The 19502-nt window shown below is 42.4% G+C and overlaps 1 protein-coding gene across 3 annotated transcripts; it reads left to right on the forward strand.

Annotated features, from left to right (window-relative positions):
• Positions 1 to 1526: 1526 nt before the first annotated feature.
• LOC134534364 (uncharacterized) lies at positions 1527 to 17178 on the forward strand. 3 transcript variants are annotated; one of them, XM_063372801.1, is made up of 12 exons: positions 1527 to 1674; positions 6822 to 6893; positions 8624 to 8718; positions 10479 to 10571; positions 10896 to 11036; positions 11137 to 11212; positions 11716 to 11906; positions 13187 to 13331; positions 14017 to 14193; positions 15221 to 15433; positions 15971 to 16058; positions 16901 to 17178. In XM_063372801.1, the coding sequence occupies exons 1-12, from the start codon at positions 1552 to 1554 to the stop codon at positions 17002 to 17004; spliced, it is 1518 nt and encodes a 505-aa protein (XP_063228871.1). In that variant the 5' UTR covers positions 1527 to 1551; the 3' UTR covers positions 17005 to 17178. The 3 variants fall into 3 exon arrangements, with proteins under 3 accessions (XP_063228871.1, XP_063228872.1, XP_063228870.1); XM_063372802.1 differs by having other exon boundaries at positions 11731 to 11906; XM_063372800.1 differs by having other exon boundaries at positions 11731 to 11906; positions 15971 to 17178.
• Positions 17179 to 19502: the final 2324 nt, after the last annotated feature.

A 19502-nucleotide genomic window follows, 5' to 3' on the forward strand; every position in this document is an offset into this window, starting at 1 on the left:
GTGTTACCGAGTTAGCGAGTGAGTGATGAGCGTAACTACATGTATTAGGGCGCGGTTACACGGGAGCAGGGATGTTAGACGTACCAACTTGTTGGTACACATACCATTTTTCAGGGTCTTGTACCATGTACCAAGTATAAATTGTGCTGGTATGCAGAAATACCAACTTTGAACATCGACCATACGCGATGCACCATGCATTACCAATTAACATTAGGCGTGGACGAATGATTCGAATAGTTACGTTTTAATAATTCCATCTGTATACGTTTAATAAAACTGCATTTTAAGAGAAATTTTTAAGTGATAATTTAATTGAAACCATTCATACTAGGTGCTAAAGTTTTTATGGCCATCTTATAATTTCAGAAGCTAGTTCTGTAGAAATTGATCACAGCGCCATGCCGTATTGCCGTCATGGCGTGCGGATTGAATAAAAAATAGGTTACCAACCTTATCATACTTTATTTGTTGACAATTGTGAAACCTTTTATGTTTCCATAGTATATATCGTATTAAAGCAGTTTATATAAATATCATTATATATATATTTATATATATATATCATTATATATATATAAAATCTATGAAACAAAATCTACAGGATCTTTGTCAGTGTAAGATCTTGGAGTGTACCAGTTTTTTTTCTTCAGATACCAGCTTTTAGTGACATCTGTACCAGGTTCGTTGAGCCACTGTCTAACATCCCTGCACGGGAGTCTGAACTACTTCAGGTGAACATGTTCAGCTGTTGAGTGCGGTTACACACAGTCTGAACATGTTTCGTTCGAGGCCATTTCCCATTTAACTTAAACAGGTTGGCAAAGTAGTTCAGATCGACATATCTTCTACATTAGCCTCTGATTGGCTGTTTAGAATATAAACAGTCTTTTGCAGAAATTCAAGCTGGAAAGTGTTTCTGGCACAAGTTCGAGTAATATTTTACCGAATGCAACAAAAAAAATCAATGTGTATATATATATATATATATAAATTGATCCTAATTTTCTTAAAACTGAGATAGGTACTCTCGCTCAAAAAATAATAATAAATAAGTTTAAAAACTTTACTGTGCATGTTGTTTGAATTCCCGATTTGTAAAAAAAAATATTGAGCAATATAAAACACATTCCATTTGTGCTGATAATGCTGTATAAACAAGTGAGAATATCACGCGTTTTCTGGATACAATAATTACAAAATAGAGATCAACAACACAGTCATTCGTTGACAGTAGACAATCGGTATTAGAGCTAAACACACTTTTCAGCAACTACAGTGTAACCGTACACATTCGCGTTTGTAAACGTGTTTACTTAAACATGTTCACCTGAAGTAGTTCAGGGTCCCGTGTAACCGCGCCCTTATTCTCAACATGCATCACTGATGGCAGTGGGGCGGGTTGGTATACAACTACGACTGCTCTATGGCGGCGGGGAAAGGTTGGCAGAACACAAGGGTGTCTCCACAGCCACGACTACTCTATGGCACGGGGCGGGGTTGGCAGGCCTGCGCCGGGGTCGTGCGCAGTAACGGCTCGCACTGGCCGCGATGACGGGGTTGCAGCTGGTGGTGTGTGTGCCCTCGGCCAGACACGAGCAGCAGGTGACGGGGCGTCTGGTGGACAGCTGCAGCTCTGACGTGTTCGCGTCGCCTCGCCCCTCCATGGAGCAGGTCTGTGGACAGCCGCGCCACTTCCCGAGTGCGTAGTTCGCAGTGTTACAGTGGTACCATTCCTTGCGCACGTTCACGCTGTTCTCTAGGTTCTTGCTTGTAAACTAGGCCTCGCTTGGCGAGTCCTCTAGCGTCGCCGGCGAGTCGGGCGAGCGAGTGAGCGAACTGTTTTGCAGTTTCAGTAATAATGCAGGGAAAATAATTTTTGGAAGGGAATGGAAATGAACGTAATGACGTTTCCTTTCAGTTTTTTTTTATATAGTTTTGACAAGTCAAGTATCACCTATTGAGCAAGATACTCGTGTAAATTACACAATCCCACCACCAACAGTTGGGTTCACACGCTCCAGCTCATGGAGCTCTTTCGTAAACACTGCTACGAGCGGGGGAAATAAAGCAAAGAATGAAAATAAGGTAGTATCAGCAAAGGTATAAGATGCTGGGAAAAATTGGAAAACCCAGCCCGCATTCCCTTCAGTTAAAAATGCATTGTTGGCCGTCCTAGCCCACTGGAGACAGCTGCAAGCTGTGTAGCGATGACAGACGTGTCTGTGGAGTGGCTGCAGACGGCCAGACGCGCAGTCAAAGGGAGCACAGCCCTCTGTGTCACTCTGTGTCACTCTGTGCTGTTTGCTCGCGATAACACGGCCGCGGCGTGTGTACAGTCCGCCACGGCGCGACGGTCAAATGAAACCACTGTCTCGTTAAACTTTATTCGTGCGTGCACTGTTGGGGAGCGAATAAAGTACTGAACTGTGAATGTGCACACATGCACCATTTGTTTTCGTTCAAGTCGTTGCTCCAATAGTAAATACTAGTAAAGTAAAAGTTCGCTATTTTACTCTCACAATAAATTGAGCAGCACTTAACATTATCTCACTGTGGTAACACTATCAAACTTATTTAGTATTGCAGGTTTACTGTTAGTTTCCGGAGAATTGTCTTCGACTGAAATAACTATATACAACCAAAATATTACCACATATAATAATATAACTATTAAACAAATTTATTATATTTTCATTCAAAGATCTCGAGTAATATGTTATTCGAATACCACATTAAAGTCATATAAAAGACTGTGAAGCTTCAATAGCTTACTGAGATCAATTTTAATAGTGCGTTCATAATTTGCCGTAAACACATCCGCGAAAAGATACATGTATTCAACATTTAATTATAATTTCAACTAAGTTAATGACCAATTTTAATTCTGGTATTAGTGATAGAAATCTTGAATGTCAGTAAGATATGACTCAAAAACATGAAAATAAAATATACAGCGGATATAAAATAAAGAATATAAAACATAAAATTAAAATATCTAACTAGGTAGCTAAGAAGACTCGAGGGGGTCTTATATCGAATCTCAACATCACTCTTAATGATTAACTATCGCTGGTTAGCGACAGCAGTAACATTCGTTACATTACCTCGAGACATTTACCTGGGCGATCCTTCCAAGTCTTAGATAATTCTTATTCTGTTTAGTTGATTTTACTTGCATCACAAACAGCCAATACATAAACATAACTTTACTCACAAACAAAATTTAGCTACAATTTCTCCTGTTACAAATAACATTTGAGCAACTAAAAAGTGAGTAATTTTGACTTGGTTACATATATAAAAGTGATTTTACATAAATAAAATACGTTACACACCTCTTCTGTGCATAAACTTGAAGGGGAAAAATAGTGAGCTAGTTTTTTAGTACTCTCGTTAGATGTGTAACATCTAACCTCGGTAACCAGCAAATTCATTTGTTCTTATGTTACAAGTACACTAATACACTCGGACACGAAATTTAATATAGCATTCTTAAAAATGATGAGCGTGATATTTACAAATTGTTTTTCAACTATATTTCTGGACGTAGTTTCCGCGCCCGCCGCTAGATTTCACAAGAGTATGTGGTTTTTCCTCTTGTTTAGAAATCAATTATAGACCGTAACTCTACCCTTATTTTGATCGCTAAGGGCCATATTCCAAGACACAAAAATAAGGGTTTAGGTGTTGAATATGCAATACCTGTACCCTAACCATATTCCAAGTGCACGATAGGACATGGCCAGTCCCTTATTTTTAGGGCACTGATTTTTGGTGTCCTATCTATTGCCGATTTGATCCATAACTGTATATATATTTTTTCCATTTTAATGAACTTTAACGGAACTTTTACGATTACAATTTCCCCCTTAATATTTTAAAAACCAGCAAACATAAATAGGCCAAAAATTCATCGTTTACAACCAAAATTAAATATTTCATTTCACATTATAATTCCATAGTTTTAAAAAATAAGCTAAAATTACGATGGATTCCACGAAGTACAACTGTTTATAGCCTCGCATAAGTCCTCGTTTATTAAAACGGCTGCCGATCTGATAATTTACAGGGGTTCAGTTAGGACACGTTTTGGAATATGACCCGAGAGTTAGGGTATGGCAGTTTATTTTTTTTTTTATTTATTTATTTTCATATCCTTTGACCCCATTTCTGGGGTATGATACATGCCCAACAAGGCAGTGCATATTCGCTACCTTACTGAAACATCTTGGAATACCGCCCTAAGTGAACAAAATCTAATGACGTAGTGTTGAAATGCGGTTTTAAGGGGTGGTAATGGCGGCTGGAGGTGGTTTTTTGAAATCTAATGTAAACAGTGACATTCCCAGTGTTTCGAATGTCAAGAGTGCAACGTTTCAACTCAATCGGATAAACAGTTTAGGAACGCACTCGGGACAAACAAACATTCACATATATATTATATTTATACACTCATGGAATAATTAACTATATACAATAACAACAAATTTTATTAATATATACATACAGTTTGTGTATTTTTACGTTACGCGTGTCGTGGTGTAAAGATTAAAAAAAAATCGGGATTAAACCTGAGATTAGCTGTACGCATGCTGTTTATATCCGCAGCACTGTTCATTGTCCGCGAATAGCTCTGCTAAAAGGGCTTTAATTAGGTGTGGTGGACAGTGAGTTGGAAAATGTATAACGATTTTGTGATTCTAATTCCAGTTTTTTTGTGTGTAGTATAATGTAACTAAAAGGTTATAAGGCGCCCAAGGCGCCAATTGATATAAGGTTGAATGTAACAACCACTTTAATTTAATCATTAAGGCGTGTTCCATTTATGTAGCTTTATTTCAAATATTACTCTCTTGTTACACTTTAATTTTCTATTTTATACATATATCTATGGAGTAGGCTTATATTTGTGCTTCATGATGCGCTTGTCTCCAAGGTAATCATATGTCTTTGGTGTTAGTGAGCGTAACTATATATAGGATTTGATAACGATATCAATTAAAAAAACAACTAGACAACTTTGTACTTGTCATAAATAATCGTGCAGCTTAAATATAACTGAACATCGTAATTAATTAATATTATTTTCGAAGTATACAATTTTACAACGGATAGTATAAAGCTTCAGATCAACCATTTTATATACTTTTCTAATTCAACATCAGCATTTAATTGATGGAAAAGAGAACTTGAAATTAATAACCATATTTATTATTTATGCATGGTTAGTTTAAACGCACACTTAATTACACAACACGAAGAAAGGATGGAATTGTTAGTTTTATGGTGAACCACCGCGACCTCCCTTCTCCGAAACACCCGGATGTGCGCGTGCTAGTGGAGTCTGCCGCGTGTGTTCGTCTTCAAACTGGCGTCGCTACACATCCTGGTCAGCAACCAGGGCTTCTGTCGAGTGTGCACTTCTTCAACCTGGAAACAAACCTGTAGATTTGAATAAAAAAATTAACAAGCATATGCAAACAAACGCACAAATAAAAACGCTTCTTTATATATATCGCTTCGATTGTGTTTATTAGATTTATTAGATTTATTGACGTGACAACGTCTAATAAATCGATGAACGCCGGCCGCACGCACGAAAGTGTCCCACTACGGATGTCCCACTACGGATGTTGCCCTGTTAGCTCATTGTACGCATGCGTGGCATCTCTCTTCCACTCGATTGGAATAACCATCGATTTGACTTTCCAATAATATTTTCGTCGTTAGAATTATTAATATTATGTAATTTAACGATCGTCCACCGATTTTCAGCACAATCTGTACGGTTATTTTAAAGTAATTTTGAATATTCAAATACGTTTTGAACCAACAATGGTGTTTTACAGTTACACATAATTCAAATTACACTCGGGATCTTTTGCACAATGTTTTAAAAAATATTGTAACACATTATAAATAAGTTTGGTGTATTTGGGATGCGTATTTGTTATAAAATAGTGTTATAAAAACGAAATAATATTATTGCCCTACCGCGAACAAAATTTTTATAAATATGTATATAACATCTGAATCTATTGTATTTCAAGTATGTCCTCGTGGCCGTTTGGTCAGCATAGCTAATTTTCAATCCAAAAGTTGTCGATTCGAATCCCGGCAGGTGAAAAACTATTTTTTTACTTGTAAAAATAAATACGGCGCACGCAACACTTCAAAAGTAATAAATATATTTGAATTAATGAATGCAAATAAAAGTAAATTTATTAATTAAATGGTACATTTCATTTCACTCCTTTGTATCCATACAAAAGAGTGATAATTCTATAAAAATGATTCAATTTTATTCATAAAAGTATGCAGTGGTAGATTTTATCATACAAAAGATAGAAAAAATAAAAAACAATTTCTTCCTCAAAGAATATAATATTTTTAACGTCTAAATGGTTTGGTTGCAAAAACCTATTACGGCTCAGTCTCAGGCCGAATATGATATTTCCTTTTCTTCTGGATCAATCATTTCATCAATGTTTTGTTATGACGTTGTCACGTTAAACTATCGTCCGTAAATCGACTTTACAGACAACCAATTTTTTTTTATCATAACAAAGTAAAATGTTTAGGTTATATGCCTCCATAGTTACAAATAATCAAACCAACGGACTGGACTAAGTAACTATGAACGTTATTGTAACAATTGTTTACGCAAACACCTAACTGACATTTGAGTGTGCGCGCACCTGAAGTGTCTCCTCTGGGACGTGACCACCACGTGGCCAATGCTCTGGCCACCCCCGGCCACCCCCGGCCACCCTCGGCCACTCTCGGCCACTCTCGGCCACCTCTGTGCCGTGTTGCAGGCGCTGGCGACCATCCTCAGGGAACGGAACATCACGAACGCAGTGTGGAGCGGAGACAGCGACTACAGACAGGTATTGCTGCCTCCTTGTGTAGTGTCGCGTGTGAGGTGTATACCGGGCGAGTTTGAATTCTACCGTCACGGAAAACACACATGCGACTAACGGTCGAAAGTTCTCCCAAGACTGGCGCATGCTTTTGAAGTTTGCAGCTGAACCGAACGTTTTGTTGAAAATAATAACGTATTTGTAACGGAACGCCAAACTTCTACTTGAGGATCTATTTTTACATAAACAATAACGTGATAATAATTAAAAGACGTTTTCCTTTCGGTACCGCAGTTCACAAATTGTAGCACCTGAAATCTGAAGATTCCTTTTTAAATATGGATGTTCCGACAGCATGTACCTACATAAACATAAAACAGTTTGTGCAAGTCATGTACAAGTTTACGGCGGTAAATGGAACACAGTTTCCGATGGCTGTTTTCTGTGGCGTAATGACTCTCAGAATTCAAATGCTTTTCTCACATTTTACGTAATAAAATTTCTTCATTGTGGCATGGAAATAATTTTTTTTTTATAATTATCAGATTATCAAAGGTATGGGTGTGATCACAGTTGATTTCTTGTGGTGTTTGATGAAGTGTATGGTTTGTTCAGCACTTACGTTTATGGGCTTGAGGTTACGTTTGCAGTTTCAGTTTAGTTGCTAGTTCAAAGTTTTCTTCGAAATACTATCATTGGCGTGTACGTCATTCACCATCGCTTCCCAGATTTTAGGCAGTTGTTTCGAACTGAGTGTTGTAAGTGTTGCATACCTGGCAGGCGTAACCGTATTTCGTTCTAAATTTTATACATACTGTCTCACATCTTAAATTGCAGTACATGACTAATGCCACATTTCTAACCCATTATGAATATTAGGAGATATGTTTATTTGGAATTCTGATTTTAAGAACTCATATCGTAATTTATAATATTTAATACTATGAAGCTTATACATTTGTAATATATCACCACTTTTTTTCCTTAAAACTCGCAAAAAGAAACCATTTCCAAACATTAACTAATAATAATTCATACGATAACTGTAACGTGAACTTGAATTCTATCGCATACCTTTCAGTCACCGTGACTACCGCTGACTACAGGCAGAGTAGCTCAGCTGTCCAGGAGAATGGGACTGGGCGACGAACAAGACTGAGATGGCGGATGAAGCTGAACTTATCATAAACTACTGCTCGTCTCTTCAAGTTCATCAGATCTTCTCCCATGTTTTACACCTTTTCAGACAATTTTCCCAGTTTTCTTTCCATACGTGGTCATAACTTCGTGTTATTAAGGATTCCAAGTCATGTGCCTTGAAAGTTGTGCGCAATGTCCAAGACAATAACAGATCCTTCTGGAGTGTTTGGCAAACCACTTGTCGTGAATATCTAGTCACTTCATCGTGAGCGTCAGTTGTGTTCTTTATTACCTGTAAGCACTAACATGCAGAAGGCGTGCCACGTCCTATAGAACGTTTAAGACCTTCAATGAATGCCTGTCGAGCGTTAGGGTTTATTTAAGCAAGCTGAAAAATGTTGGGTGAAATGTCTGCTTGTAGGTATGATATTAGAGGTACGTGTTTTGAAATGTATTCCACTAAGTTAAACACACAGAGCGACAAATGTACTTGTGCTTGTGATGGCCGACACGCAGCAGGGAGGATCGCACAGGGCGGTGCTGAAGGCTGTGCTGTGCTGTGCTGTGCTGTGCTGTGCTGTGCTGTGCTGTGCTGTGCTACTCTGTGCTGTGCGCAGGCGAGCTTCGTGGTGCCCCCAGGGGAGCCGTGTGAGGACATCCTGCGCCAGTTGGCCGGCTGTGGCATCGGCTCCCGCCTGCGCTCCGTGGTCAGGTTCGGCTTCTTTGGTGCCTCACTGTCAACACCTTGGAGACTACTGACTAACTCCTACTATTGATGACGTTGTTACAGTAGCCTATAAGCCATGACCTTTTGAGTACGAGCACAAATTTCAATGGATCTACTTTACACCCCAAATGTGTATCAGTTAAACAAAATATAATTTAAATATACTCAATATTAAGCAGCGTGACATTTTAGTGCCAAGATTTTCTTTTCACATAGCGACGTGAGTAGGAAAGCCAAACTTTTCAAAACTTTAGTGCAAGGTAAATAATGAATTGTGATTTGGATCTGATAATGTAATAGTAGAGGTGGTTTTATTTGGTTAATTTTGGGATTTATTTTCTTTGGCAACACGATTAGCATCATTTACGACACGGATATTTTGTACAGCATCTTTAAATTTAAATAATAATCGAAACACATCTACCAATACTTGAAATGTTTGGTACATGAGGGTGAAAAAATAAATAAATATGAACCAGTATCACGTTACCAGTGAAACATGTTAGTCGTGTTTTTGCTCCCAAAATAGTTTATTTAACAAACATTAACTACTCGGTGGTTACTTGCCCTTTGATGTCACTGGGCTCGCTTGCACTCGCCGTCACAAAGCGCACTCTCGCGCTGGCTGCAGTAGCAGCTACAAGCGCTCAGAACACTTGTCTCCAGAGTGTTCGTTAGTAGCCCCCGGGGCTGTGGCGACTATGCTTGGAAACAGCTCGTCAATTAGCTTTGATGTTTTAAGAGCCGCGAAGCTAATAAAGTTATCTTTAAAAGATTTGTGCAATGGGAGTGCATGACTTGATGTAAGTTTTTGGACATACGCCATTGCTAAGAACTTTTTCTGTTGAAGAAAAACTAATAAATAAAATAAATAAATAAAAATAAAAATAAAAATACTCAAAAAAAGATACAAAAAACACACAAAATTAAGCAAACAATTGCTGTTGTCAACAAGGATATGAACACCACAAAATATTCCGAAACAGGAATATGGTCAGCAAACAAAGAAAAAACAAAGAAAATGTACTAAGAGAACGAAAAAATCCCCACAAATGATGACAACACAAAAATATTGAAACCCAAAATAATTCAGCACAACAGTTGAAGCGAGACAAAAAACATGACAAAACGAAAAAACAAACAAATACAATAGTTTTACCTAAACAGAAACAAGCATTTTATTTATTAGTTTTTCTTCAACAGAAAAAGTTCTTAGCAATGGCGTATGTCCAAAAACTTACATCAAGTGAAGCTAATAAAGACTTTAAATGGCTTGTTTATTTTCGTCCAGAACTAATCAAACCCCGTTCAACGCACTACTGCGCAAGGTGTAGGTATAGGATATATAAGTATAAATATAATTAATTAATAAAATTTCCCGAGTAATATTTTGCACGATCTGATCAAGGAGAATCGAGGTCTCCCATCGCCAGTTCACGCGGTGGTGAAACCAACACACACCAGGGTGAGTTTCATTATGAACTACCCCTTGACCTAGTATGATTTCTTGATGACATACCACTCAGGACCGCATAAGTAAAATGTACCAGAAAAATTTGATATCAGATTTTAAGAAACTCTGCATCAATATATTGAATGACTTCCAACATGACGAGGCAATTACAATATAGCTACATTTGTGCAAGAATTAAAATTATGGGTAAATTTTTTTGAAATGAGAGCTACCAGCGGAATAAAGGAAAACCAGCCAGCAGTCGGAGCTGTGTGAGGTGTGTGTGTTGCAGCGTGATGCCGTGTTCGCTGTGCATCAGAGCGGGCGAGGAAGACTCGCAGTGCGACCCCCAGGAAGTGAGAGGCGACTCGGAAAGCGACAAGGAGTGAGTGCTATTGTTCACTCCACATCATCCACCACCTCGACTTGCCCCACCACCTCGACTTCCCCCACCTCCTCGACTTCCCCCACCTCCTCGACTTCCCCCACCTCCTCGACTTCCCCCACCTCCTCGACTTCCCCCACCTCCTCGACTTCCCCCACCTCCTCGACTTCCCCCACCTCCTCGACTTCCCCCACCTCCTCGACTTCCCCCACCTCCTCGACTTCCCCCACCTCCTCGACTTCCCCCACCTCCTCTACTTCCCCCACCTCCTCGACTTCCCCCACCCCCGCCCAAGGCCTGCAGGCGGCTGCTACCGTGCTGCAGGCGGCGGGAGCTGGGAGGCACGGCGTGGCGCAGGTTCGTGGGCTCGGTGCGTGCTCGCCTCACGGTGGCGCAGGTGGTGGAGGGCGTGAAGGCAGACGCAGCGCTCACCTTCGACTTCCTCACACTTCTGCTCATCGCCAGGTGAGCTCTTCCCACCCTGGATCTCTCCTCAAGCCCATCATTAGTCTTAAATACTGGTCAGTATGTGCAGTATGTTTCACGAGTTGTCTGATGTGTGCAGTCTGGTGTCGGCGCTGGGGTTGGCGGAGAACAGCACTGTCATCCTGGTTGCTAGCATGCTCATCTCGCCCCTCATGGTAAGACGACAACCGAGGCGAGTCATATACTCTTGTGAGTTACAATGAAATTGTATGCTAAGGAAAGACATTTAAATGAAAAATCTACATGATGAGAACATGAGACAGGGTCTGTTAACCAAGCCCTACTTAAGGGACATACCTATAATTTAGTCTAGGCCAGAAAGAAACGATTCGAGGGCAGGATAGAGGTGTAATAAGCCTGGAGGGAACAGTAGTACACCTAGATGACAACGAGAAAGGATAGCATTATACAGCACCCAAAGTTGCTTACTGGATGGGAGATCAATTCCTCGCGCCAAGACCAGTGCCCTTGATGCGCTGTGGACTGCACAGGGCAGGGATGGAATACCCCGAGTCCTGTGAAGGACCACGGCAAGATGCCGGTGTGCGCTGGTCGCCTGCACACGAGAGACCAGCTGGTCACTGGACAGTGTTCCAGCTGGTCACTGGACAGTGTTCCAGCTGGTCACTGGACAGTGTTCCAGCTGGTCACTGGACAGTGTTCGGTGCCGCAGGGTCCCGTGATGGCGGGCACGTTCGGCGCTGTGATCGGTGATCGTCAGCTGCAGAGGATGGGCGTCATGAACGAGTTGTTCGGCCTGATGATCAGCATGCTGGTGGGCTTCATCTACGGCCTGGCGGCAGGCTGCGTGGACCAGGACAAGTGGCCCACGCAGGAGATGTTGGACAGGCAAGTGTCTCTGCTGCTCGGTGGCTGCACGCTGCTGCTGCTGCCGCCTCTGATGATGACTTCTGTTGCGGGCCTGCGAGTTAGTCCCTGTCACACCGTGACTTCCGTGATAAACCTGAGTAACACCTACTTAGTTTAATGCATTCTATCTCTGCGAGCATATTTCGCATGCTAGATGCGAGTTTTTAGACTTTCTTCCTTGTTTTCTTTGAAGTTACATTCAGCAACAAATTATTTGTTTTTCCGAATACTTTTGCATTTGTATTTCCTGCACAGGTTAGACTTTTAATGCATCCCTGTGATAGAAAAGGGTTACCTCATATGTCAGCCCTGTGTTTTCAAGCCAGAATTGTAGTTTTAATGGGGTTCTTGTGAGCCCACTACACTTGTACATTTGAATTGAACTTGTTAAGCAGTTACAATGCCTCGCCACCCCACTGACGCGACCAGCCACGTCCATGTGTTGTGTTGGTAACTGTGGTGCCACGTGGCAGAGTGCCACATGACGGAGCAGCAGCCACAAGCTGAGCCCGACACTGCCGGAGGCATGTCAGGAGCATGTGGTTGCGGGGGTACAGGCCCATCACCAATACAGGACAGCAGTTGTCAAGAATACGTGGAAAAATATTTATAGGGAATAATTTGGTAAGCAGATTGAAAAAAAAAATGCAGCAAAGTATCTGGAGATGGTAGAAAATAAAGCTTGCCAAGTTCCAAATTACATATTTATTGTAGGTGTGTTGATAAACACAGATTTCTAATTAGGTGCATTTGTATACCAAGCAAATAAATCTCTTGTACTTTTCTTGCGACATTTCGTGCCATGCGATGAGAAATTTGGCAGTGCAGAGACTCCATGTCTGCAATGATGTCCAGTTTATACCCCACCAATGACATGTATGTTGCGGGAGTACAACTGAAACCTCTTAAACCTTTGTTACTACTGACCTGAGCTATAGATGTGGTCTCATGTGGTCTCATGTGGTCTCATGTGGTCTCATGTGGTCTCATGTGGTCTCATGTGGTCTCATGTGGTCGCTTGTGGTCGCATGTACGAGTCTCGAGCTGAATTGCACTCGTCTGGTCGCACCAGCGGGTGAAGGCCCTTAGGGACACTTTAGAATAGGGGGAGGGGGTTGGAGAGGGACAGATCGAGGGGAATTATTACAACTGAATTGTGGGTAGCAATAGTGGTAAGGGGTGGGAGAGGGGGAGCAGGGAGAGGCGTGTATGCAGTAGAGTCCACCCACGACACGCAAGGCCGGGGGCGCGGGTTGCAGGGGCGAGTTCCGCGCGCTCTGGATGAACGCCGTGGTTGCCGTGGCCTCTGGAGCCGCCCTGTCCATCTCCCTGCTGGGCGACAAGACCGCGCCCTTCGTCGGCGTGGCCATGTCGGCGTCGCTGCTGCCCACGGCCGTCAATGCAGTGAGTGCTCGCTCCTCTATTCCTGCTCCCACTCCCTCCACTACCTCCACTACCTCACACACGTTCCCAACACCTCCACTCATCACACCCTCTGCCTTCCCAGCTACCCAATCTTTTATAAGTGGTCACCTGTTCATGGGGTGTTCAGAGAATCGTAATATAGCGCATCCTGCTTTTAAATACCATGGTATAGAGTACGTTTTGCTTTATTAATAAAAACTGATGAAATAATATTACAAATTTAAAATACAACTTTTAAGCTGCCAAGTAAAAAAAAAACACTAAAGTGCTAAGATATATTTTTAGCCCGGACTAATATTGTTGCCGGTGAGCTGGTGCGCTGAGGGTGCTGTGGGCGCTGTCGAGCTTCGAGCTGGTGTGGCCGATGATATCATGGTGTGCTGGTGTGCAGGTATGGTGGTGTGGTGAGCTGGTGTGCAGGTGAGCTGGTGCGCTGAGGGTGCTGTGGGCGCTGTCGAGCTTCGAGCTGGTGTGGCCGATGATATCATGGTGTGCTGGTGTGCAGGTATGGTGGTGTGGTGAGCTGGTGTGCAGGTGAGCTGGTGCGCTGAGGGTGCTGTGGGCGCTGGCGAGCGTGGAGCTGGTGTGGCCGATGATATCATGGTGTGCTGGTGTGCAGGTATGGTGGTGTGGTGTGCTGGTGTGCCGGGGTGCTGGTGCGCAGGGCGTGCTGTGGGCGCTGGCGAGTGTGGAGCTGGTGTGGCCGGCGGCGGACCCCCCGCGCGGACACGTGTACCCGGACGACCGCGCCCAGGACCTGGTGCTGATGGGCGGAGTCAGCCTGTGCCTCACGCTCATCAACATCGTGTTCATCTTCCTGACGGGCATCCTCTTCCTCAAGGCACGTCAGCCTGCCTCTTCTCGCGTGCAGGGGTGCAGCTCAAACCCTTCATCTTTGGGACCCTTTATTTTAGACATGGAGGAAGCTGATAAAATCGATGAAATGGAATGCACATAAAAGCTATTATATCGTATACAATGACTTTAAATGGTAAAATTTTCATTTGTTAATATTTGTTCCTTAATTTATTTGTGCTATGATTCTTTGGTAATTCTCGTAGTTGAGCTCAGAATGAACAGAATATAAAACTAAAATCGTCAAAAGTTAAGGATTCGTTGAACGAAATCAGTCCAGCGAGAGTGTCAAATGGAACACGACCATAGCGATGAAGCGAGAATATTGACTTGCTTATGAAAAATGTTTTATTTTCAGAGAAATTGTAGCTCTTGGCAAGACACACTGTTGGAAAAATATATACTCGGGGCAATTATTTTAGCTTTCTTAGCCTATGTCATATAGATATGTCTGACAACTTCCCTTTGTTGTCCGTCCGCTTAGTCGCAGGCCACCACGAGTTTAAGTGGATGAGACATGCCAGGCATGTCACCAGGAGTTTGCGATAGTAGAATGACGAACAGTAACGTTTTCTCTATGCAGAGTTCGTAGCTGCTGTACGAAGTTGGCAAGTATTGTATGACTTGTAGTACGAATGTGGCAAAAATTGTACGAATTAATTTGCGATTATGACAAATATAGTATGAATTGCTGTACGAATATGGAAACGAGAATATGAAAATATTCCAGCTATAGTGGTTTTAGTGCCACTTTGAAATATTGCATAGTTATGGATACTAGATATTGCTGTACCCTACAGAAGATCTGTCGGACCAAATATACATGAAATTCGCTGTTGAGTAACAGGAGTACCTAGAAAAGTTTCCAGTCTTCGGCAAAGTCTCATAATTCCATCATGGTAAAACTCGGACCATTTGGAAATATTTGTCTAGTTAGACATATCTCCAGTGAACTGGTATCGCGCGCGACAGTCTGTTTGCCGGCGAGTGTCGCCATGTTGGTTTCTGAACAGATAAAGGAAGTCACCCCGCGGGCGTCCAGATCCCAGCGAACCTTCTGGGACCACGACATCAAGATCGCCCGGGACTACAACAGGTCCATGAACAGTGAGCACCAACACCCCAATGAGAGGCTGGCAGGAGAGCTGTCTGCTCTGCGGAGTGGTCGTCTGGGCGGGTTCAGGCACCGCCTGCACAGCCACAGCGAGTACCCCCAGCACTCCGAGGTGGGTCCCAACCTCTCCCCCAGGTGCTGTTGGTACATGACTTGCTTACCTTTTCTTATTGGGTGCTCTACTTTTGGAACTTCCTTAGGTTCATATATTCATTTAGGTAAGGTTAATTATTTTTTTGTTATTTTTATATGGTTATGTTATAACTTCAAATTGTAATTTTTTTATGTTCTTTAAATCAGATAATTATATTTGATATTTATGACTGTTGTGAAGTGTCTCAAGACTGGACTATAATATGAAAGATCTATAAAGAAATTTTGAAACAAATGCATAAAATCTTCAAATAATTTGGAATTTCTTATCTCCGCCGGGTTTAATGAAAAGAGGAAGTTAAAGAGCACAGAATAAAAGTATAACACACATAGCCCAACTACATATTTACCTTGTTTTGACTCAAAGTTTCTTTTCAAGTATTTTCCCTATTGTAGTGAGTGTTTCTCGGAGCTGTTGTACGGGCGACGTGGCGAGCCAGGCGGCGGCTGACAGATGCTGTCTGTGCACTCGGGGCGCGGCTGGTCTGTGTTGCAGCTGCAGGCCCGCGCAGACAGCCTGCTCACGTGGTCTCCCGGCACAGGCACGCACTTCCTGCACGGCCTGTGCCCCGCGCGCCTGCCAGGTGGGTCCACACTCCAACACTCCACTGGTTTCAAACACTGTCCTCACTGGAATACTTTAGTCTACATTATGAACTTTGTTACTCTGCATTTCTGGAGCTTCACTATGTGCTTTTTCTTTAAAATACATATAATATATATGGGCGGGGGAGGGAAACAAGATCGTAAGGATAACCCAATTAATTTTAATACACTTTATTCATTACTAATGTGTACACTATCAATCAGATTGCTGCACTTTAGATCCCTGTCCACAACTATTGGTCACTGACACATGAACACTCTCCACTGGAGCTTGGCTCGACTGTCCGCCTCTGTCTTCCCTCTTCGCACACTCTCCCACACCGCGCCGCGGTGCAGTCCTCACCCGACTGGCTCGCCAGGCCTTCACTCAGGTGTCGCCACCTCTCGCTGATCGCGCGGGTATCGCCGGTATCACTCCTCGCTCTCTTGGAGGCGGTTGTCGCTGCGTGGACATGTCACGTCATGTCGACCCGACGCCCGAACCACCCACAATGGTGGAGTGCCGCCCATGTGGATCCACGCGGCAGCCCCTGGGAGCCCGCAGAGAAGGGCCAGTAGCAACACCGAGGAAGGGGGTAGCGGGAGGTCCCTGTGTGTGGCCAGTAGGCGAGGCACACTGCGCCTATGGGCCAGATGGCCGCTGGAAGGTCCACAGCCGTGCTCCCAGCGCTCCTAACAATAGACTAACAAATCAATACAAATTTCACAAAAAAATATTATACTTTGCGTCTTTGATGCGAACACGTGAGCAATACTTGCTGGTGGTTGTGCGTGTGTGCGTGGAGATGCTGTGCCACTGCTGTGCGTGTGCTGTGCGCAGGCTTGCACTTGCCGGACTACGCGCCGCTGGTGGAGGCGGCCCCCCTCCACCCTCGCTTCTCGGTCACGCCCGCCGCGGACCCGCTCAAGCCACGCCCCTCGTAGCTGCTGATGGCCCGTCACCAGCTCGCTTTTAAAACTGTCTTGCGATCTCCAAATGTATAGAATCATTTTACAAGTTTTTATATTTTTGTATTATATGCATGTATATGGCGAGTGTTTGTGTAATGAATATTGTAATTATTTAAATAAAATATTAAACTAAGTTTTCCAGTGAAAGGTAGTATTCCAGGATTGACCGATTTTGCATCTTTAATTACAACACACACATTTGAATGTGATTATATGTATATATACATTTTTAACACCATTTTGTTTCCTGTTCGCCGGCGCGCTTCACGAGTGGTCTGAGGGCTGAAGATGTCACTTCTGTCCGGTACACGGCCGGCTTGCAGGTCGTGACTAGGCTGCCAGCAAGTCTGCTGTGTGCCTGGCGGCAATGTGTAGTCTCTGAGCCCTTCCCTGTTCCCCTGGCGGACTAGCTGCAGTGTTTCCCGGGGGAATCTTTGTTTTCACAGACGAGAGAGCCGAACACCCGATCGTGCATCTTCTTTTTTTTGTTCATTGTAAATAAATATGGCGGTGTTGATAAAAGGATACTAATGGTCAATTAGGTTAGGTTAGCTACATTATAAATACTCTAAAACATTGTGGACGGTTGATTTGGTTAGGATCGCTACATTAAAGATACGGAAAAAAGCATGAACTTCGGGTTTTGTCTCTCTCGTCTGTGAAAAGAAGGCTTCCCGTTTCCCGGAGCTGAAGACCGAGTGAAGAGGACAGACAACAGACAAGGAGCAGTTAGCCTCGCACTGACGAGTCCACTGTAGCTTCCAGCTGAATCACAGCAGCTTACATGTCAGCCAGCAAAGCACTACTGCACGATATTCAAATGTACGCTAACAATACAGGTATTTCCCAATCCTAGATGACAATCAATTAAAAAGGTGAAATATCACTCCTTTACACTGTAAATGATCGTGGTCACAAGAAAGAGAGATTCAACAACTTTGTTTTTGCACTTCCAACAAGTAAGTAAACATAATTACTGTTCCCTCACGAACTCGCGGCAAATCCTCACAAAATCTCTTCCAGATATGAAGTTAATACTGTGCAGGGCAAATCAATCATGAACCTGAAGATTATAAAGGAAAATAAAATATATGTACATAAATTAATACACCATGGATTTTGTGTTGCAGCAAAGAGTTAGAGTGAAATATAAACTGCCTTAGTTGTGATACTTTTGAGAAAATTATTTATTATTCTGAAAATGTTTGTATGGTGTGTGCGGAGAAGCATTAGAAAAAAAAAATGTAATAAAAGCTCGACAGCAAGAAAGAGATGCCGAAGAAAATGGTATAGTCAAATTTTTAATGTATTCCAAGTATAACTTTAATATACCCCATAATAAGTTCTAACGCAGAAAATTGATTAACTGCAATGGTAATTACGACAAAAGAAAAACAGTAACATATGCTTGCTTATAACAGTGTCTATTGGTACATTTTAATAAAAGAAATTGCCATATAAATAAATTTAATCAATAAAATATCTTCAATTTTTAAAATAAGAGAATGGCCTAGTTATAAAATTTAAAAGTATCAACTAAGCTTGGTAGAGTTGGTTTAAGGTCACAGTTGTAGATAATCGCATGCGCGAGTACTACTATGTTTCTTCCTCGTTTGCAGCGCCACCTAGGCCACTCCTGAGCGTGTATCGTGAAATTTGCTAAGAGCGAATAAGTAGTTTCAGGTTTCAGTTCAATGTGAGTTTCATTCAGCGTTTCATTGTGATCCCCCATGTGGCAGAAACATCAGCCGATGTTTGGCGATGCGAGACGACAGAGTTTTTTTTTTCGCTGGCCGCCACATTCACCTGCTATAACGCTATGAAATTTTTTTTTACTTGGGGGGCCTTATAAATTATCGTGTCTATGTTCCTCCACTACCTAACAATTTGCTAGAGTTTAGACACAGAATTTAAGAGTATTTCTTCAATTACTCCGGATTTGTTAACCAAAGTATGGGAAGAATTGGACTATAAGTTGGATGTGTGCCGTATAACTGAAGGTGCACCTATTGAACAATTTTAAGAAAAACTAGGCTCGTTTACCTTCAATTTTATGATTTGTTGTAAATAATCTAAATTATTATAATATAATTTTGAAACGAGACATAGACATTGTGTAAAACCTATCTTTGTTTCTGCAACCCAAAGGGAATACAAAAACACACTGTTATGTTGTTTCAATACCAAAATATGTTTTACGATATGCGGTATAACAGAGTACACACAAGGGTGTGTACTGCCGCCCGAACGCTGGATCGCTTTGGCTCGATGTCCCTCCCCTCTGATCTCTGCAGCACTAATTAATTATTCAACAGTTACGGTTAACTTAGTCGCCAGAACCCTCTACCTGTGTTGTGCTGTCAGCAGCCCAGCGCGCATCCTTGTCTGCGCATCCGCCTTAGCGGGCCGCCAACTGAGTTAGCGCCTTAGAGGGCAATTAGTGGTGCGTCGCAGTCTGCGGCGGCGTGTCT

Source organism: Bacillus rossius, chromosome 7, assembly GCF_032445375.1.
Source record: "Bacillus rossius redtenbacheri isolate Brsri chromosome 7, Brsri_v3, whole genome shotgun sequence".
Lineage (NCBI taxonomy): Eukaryota > Metazoa > Arthropoda > Insecta > Phasmatodea > Bacillidae > Bacillus > Bacillus rossius.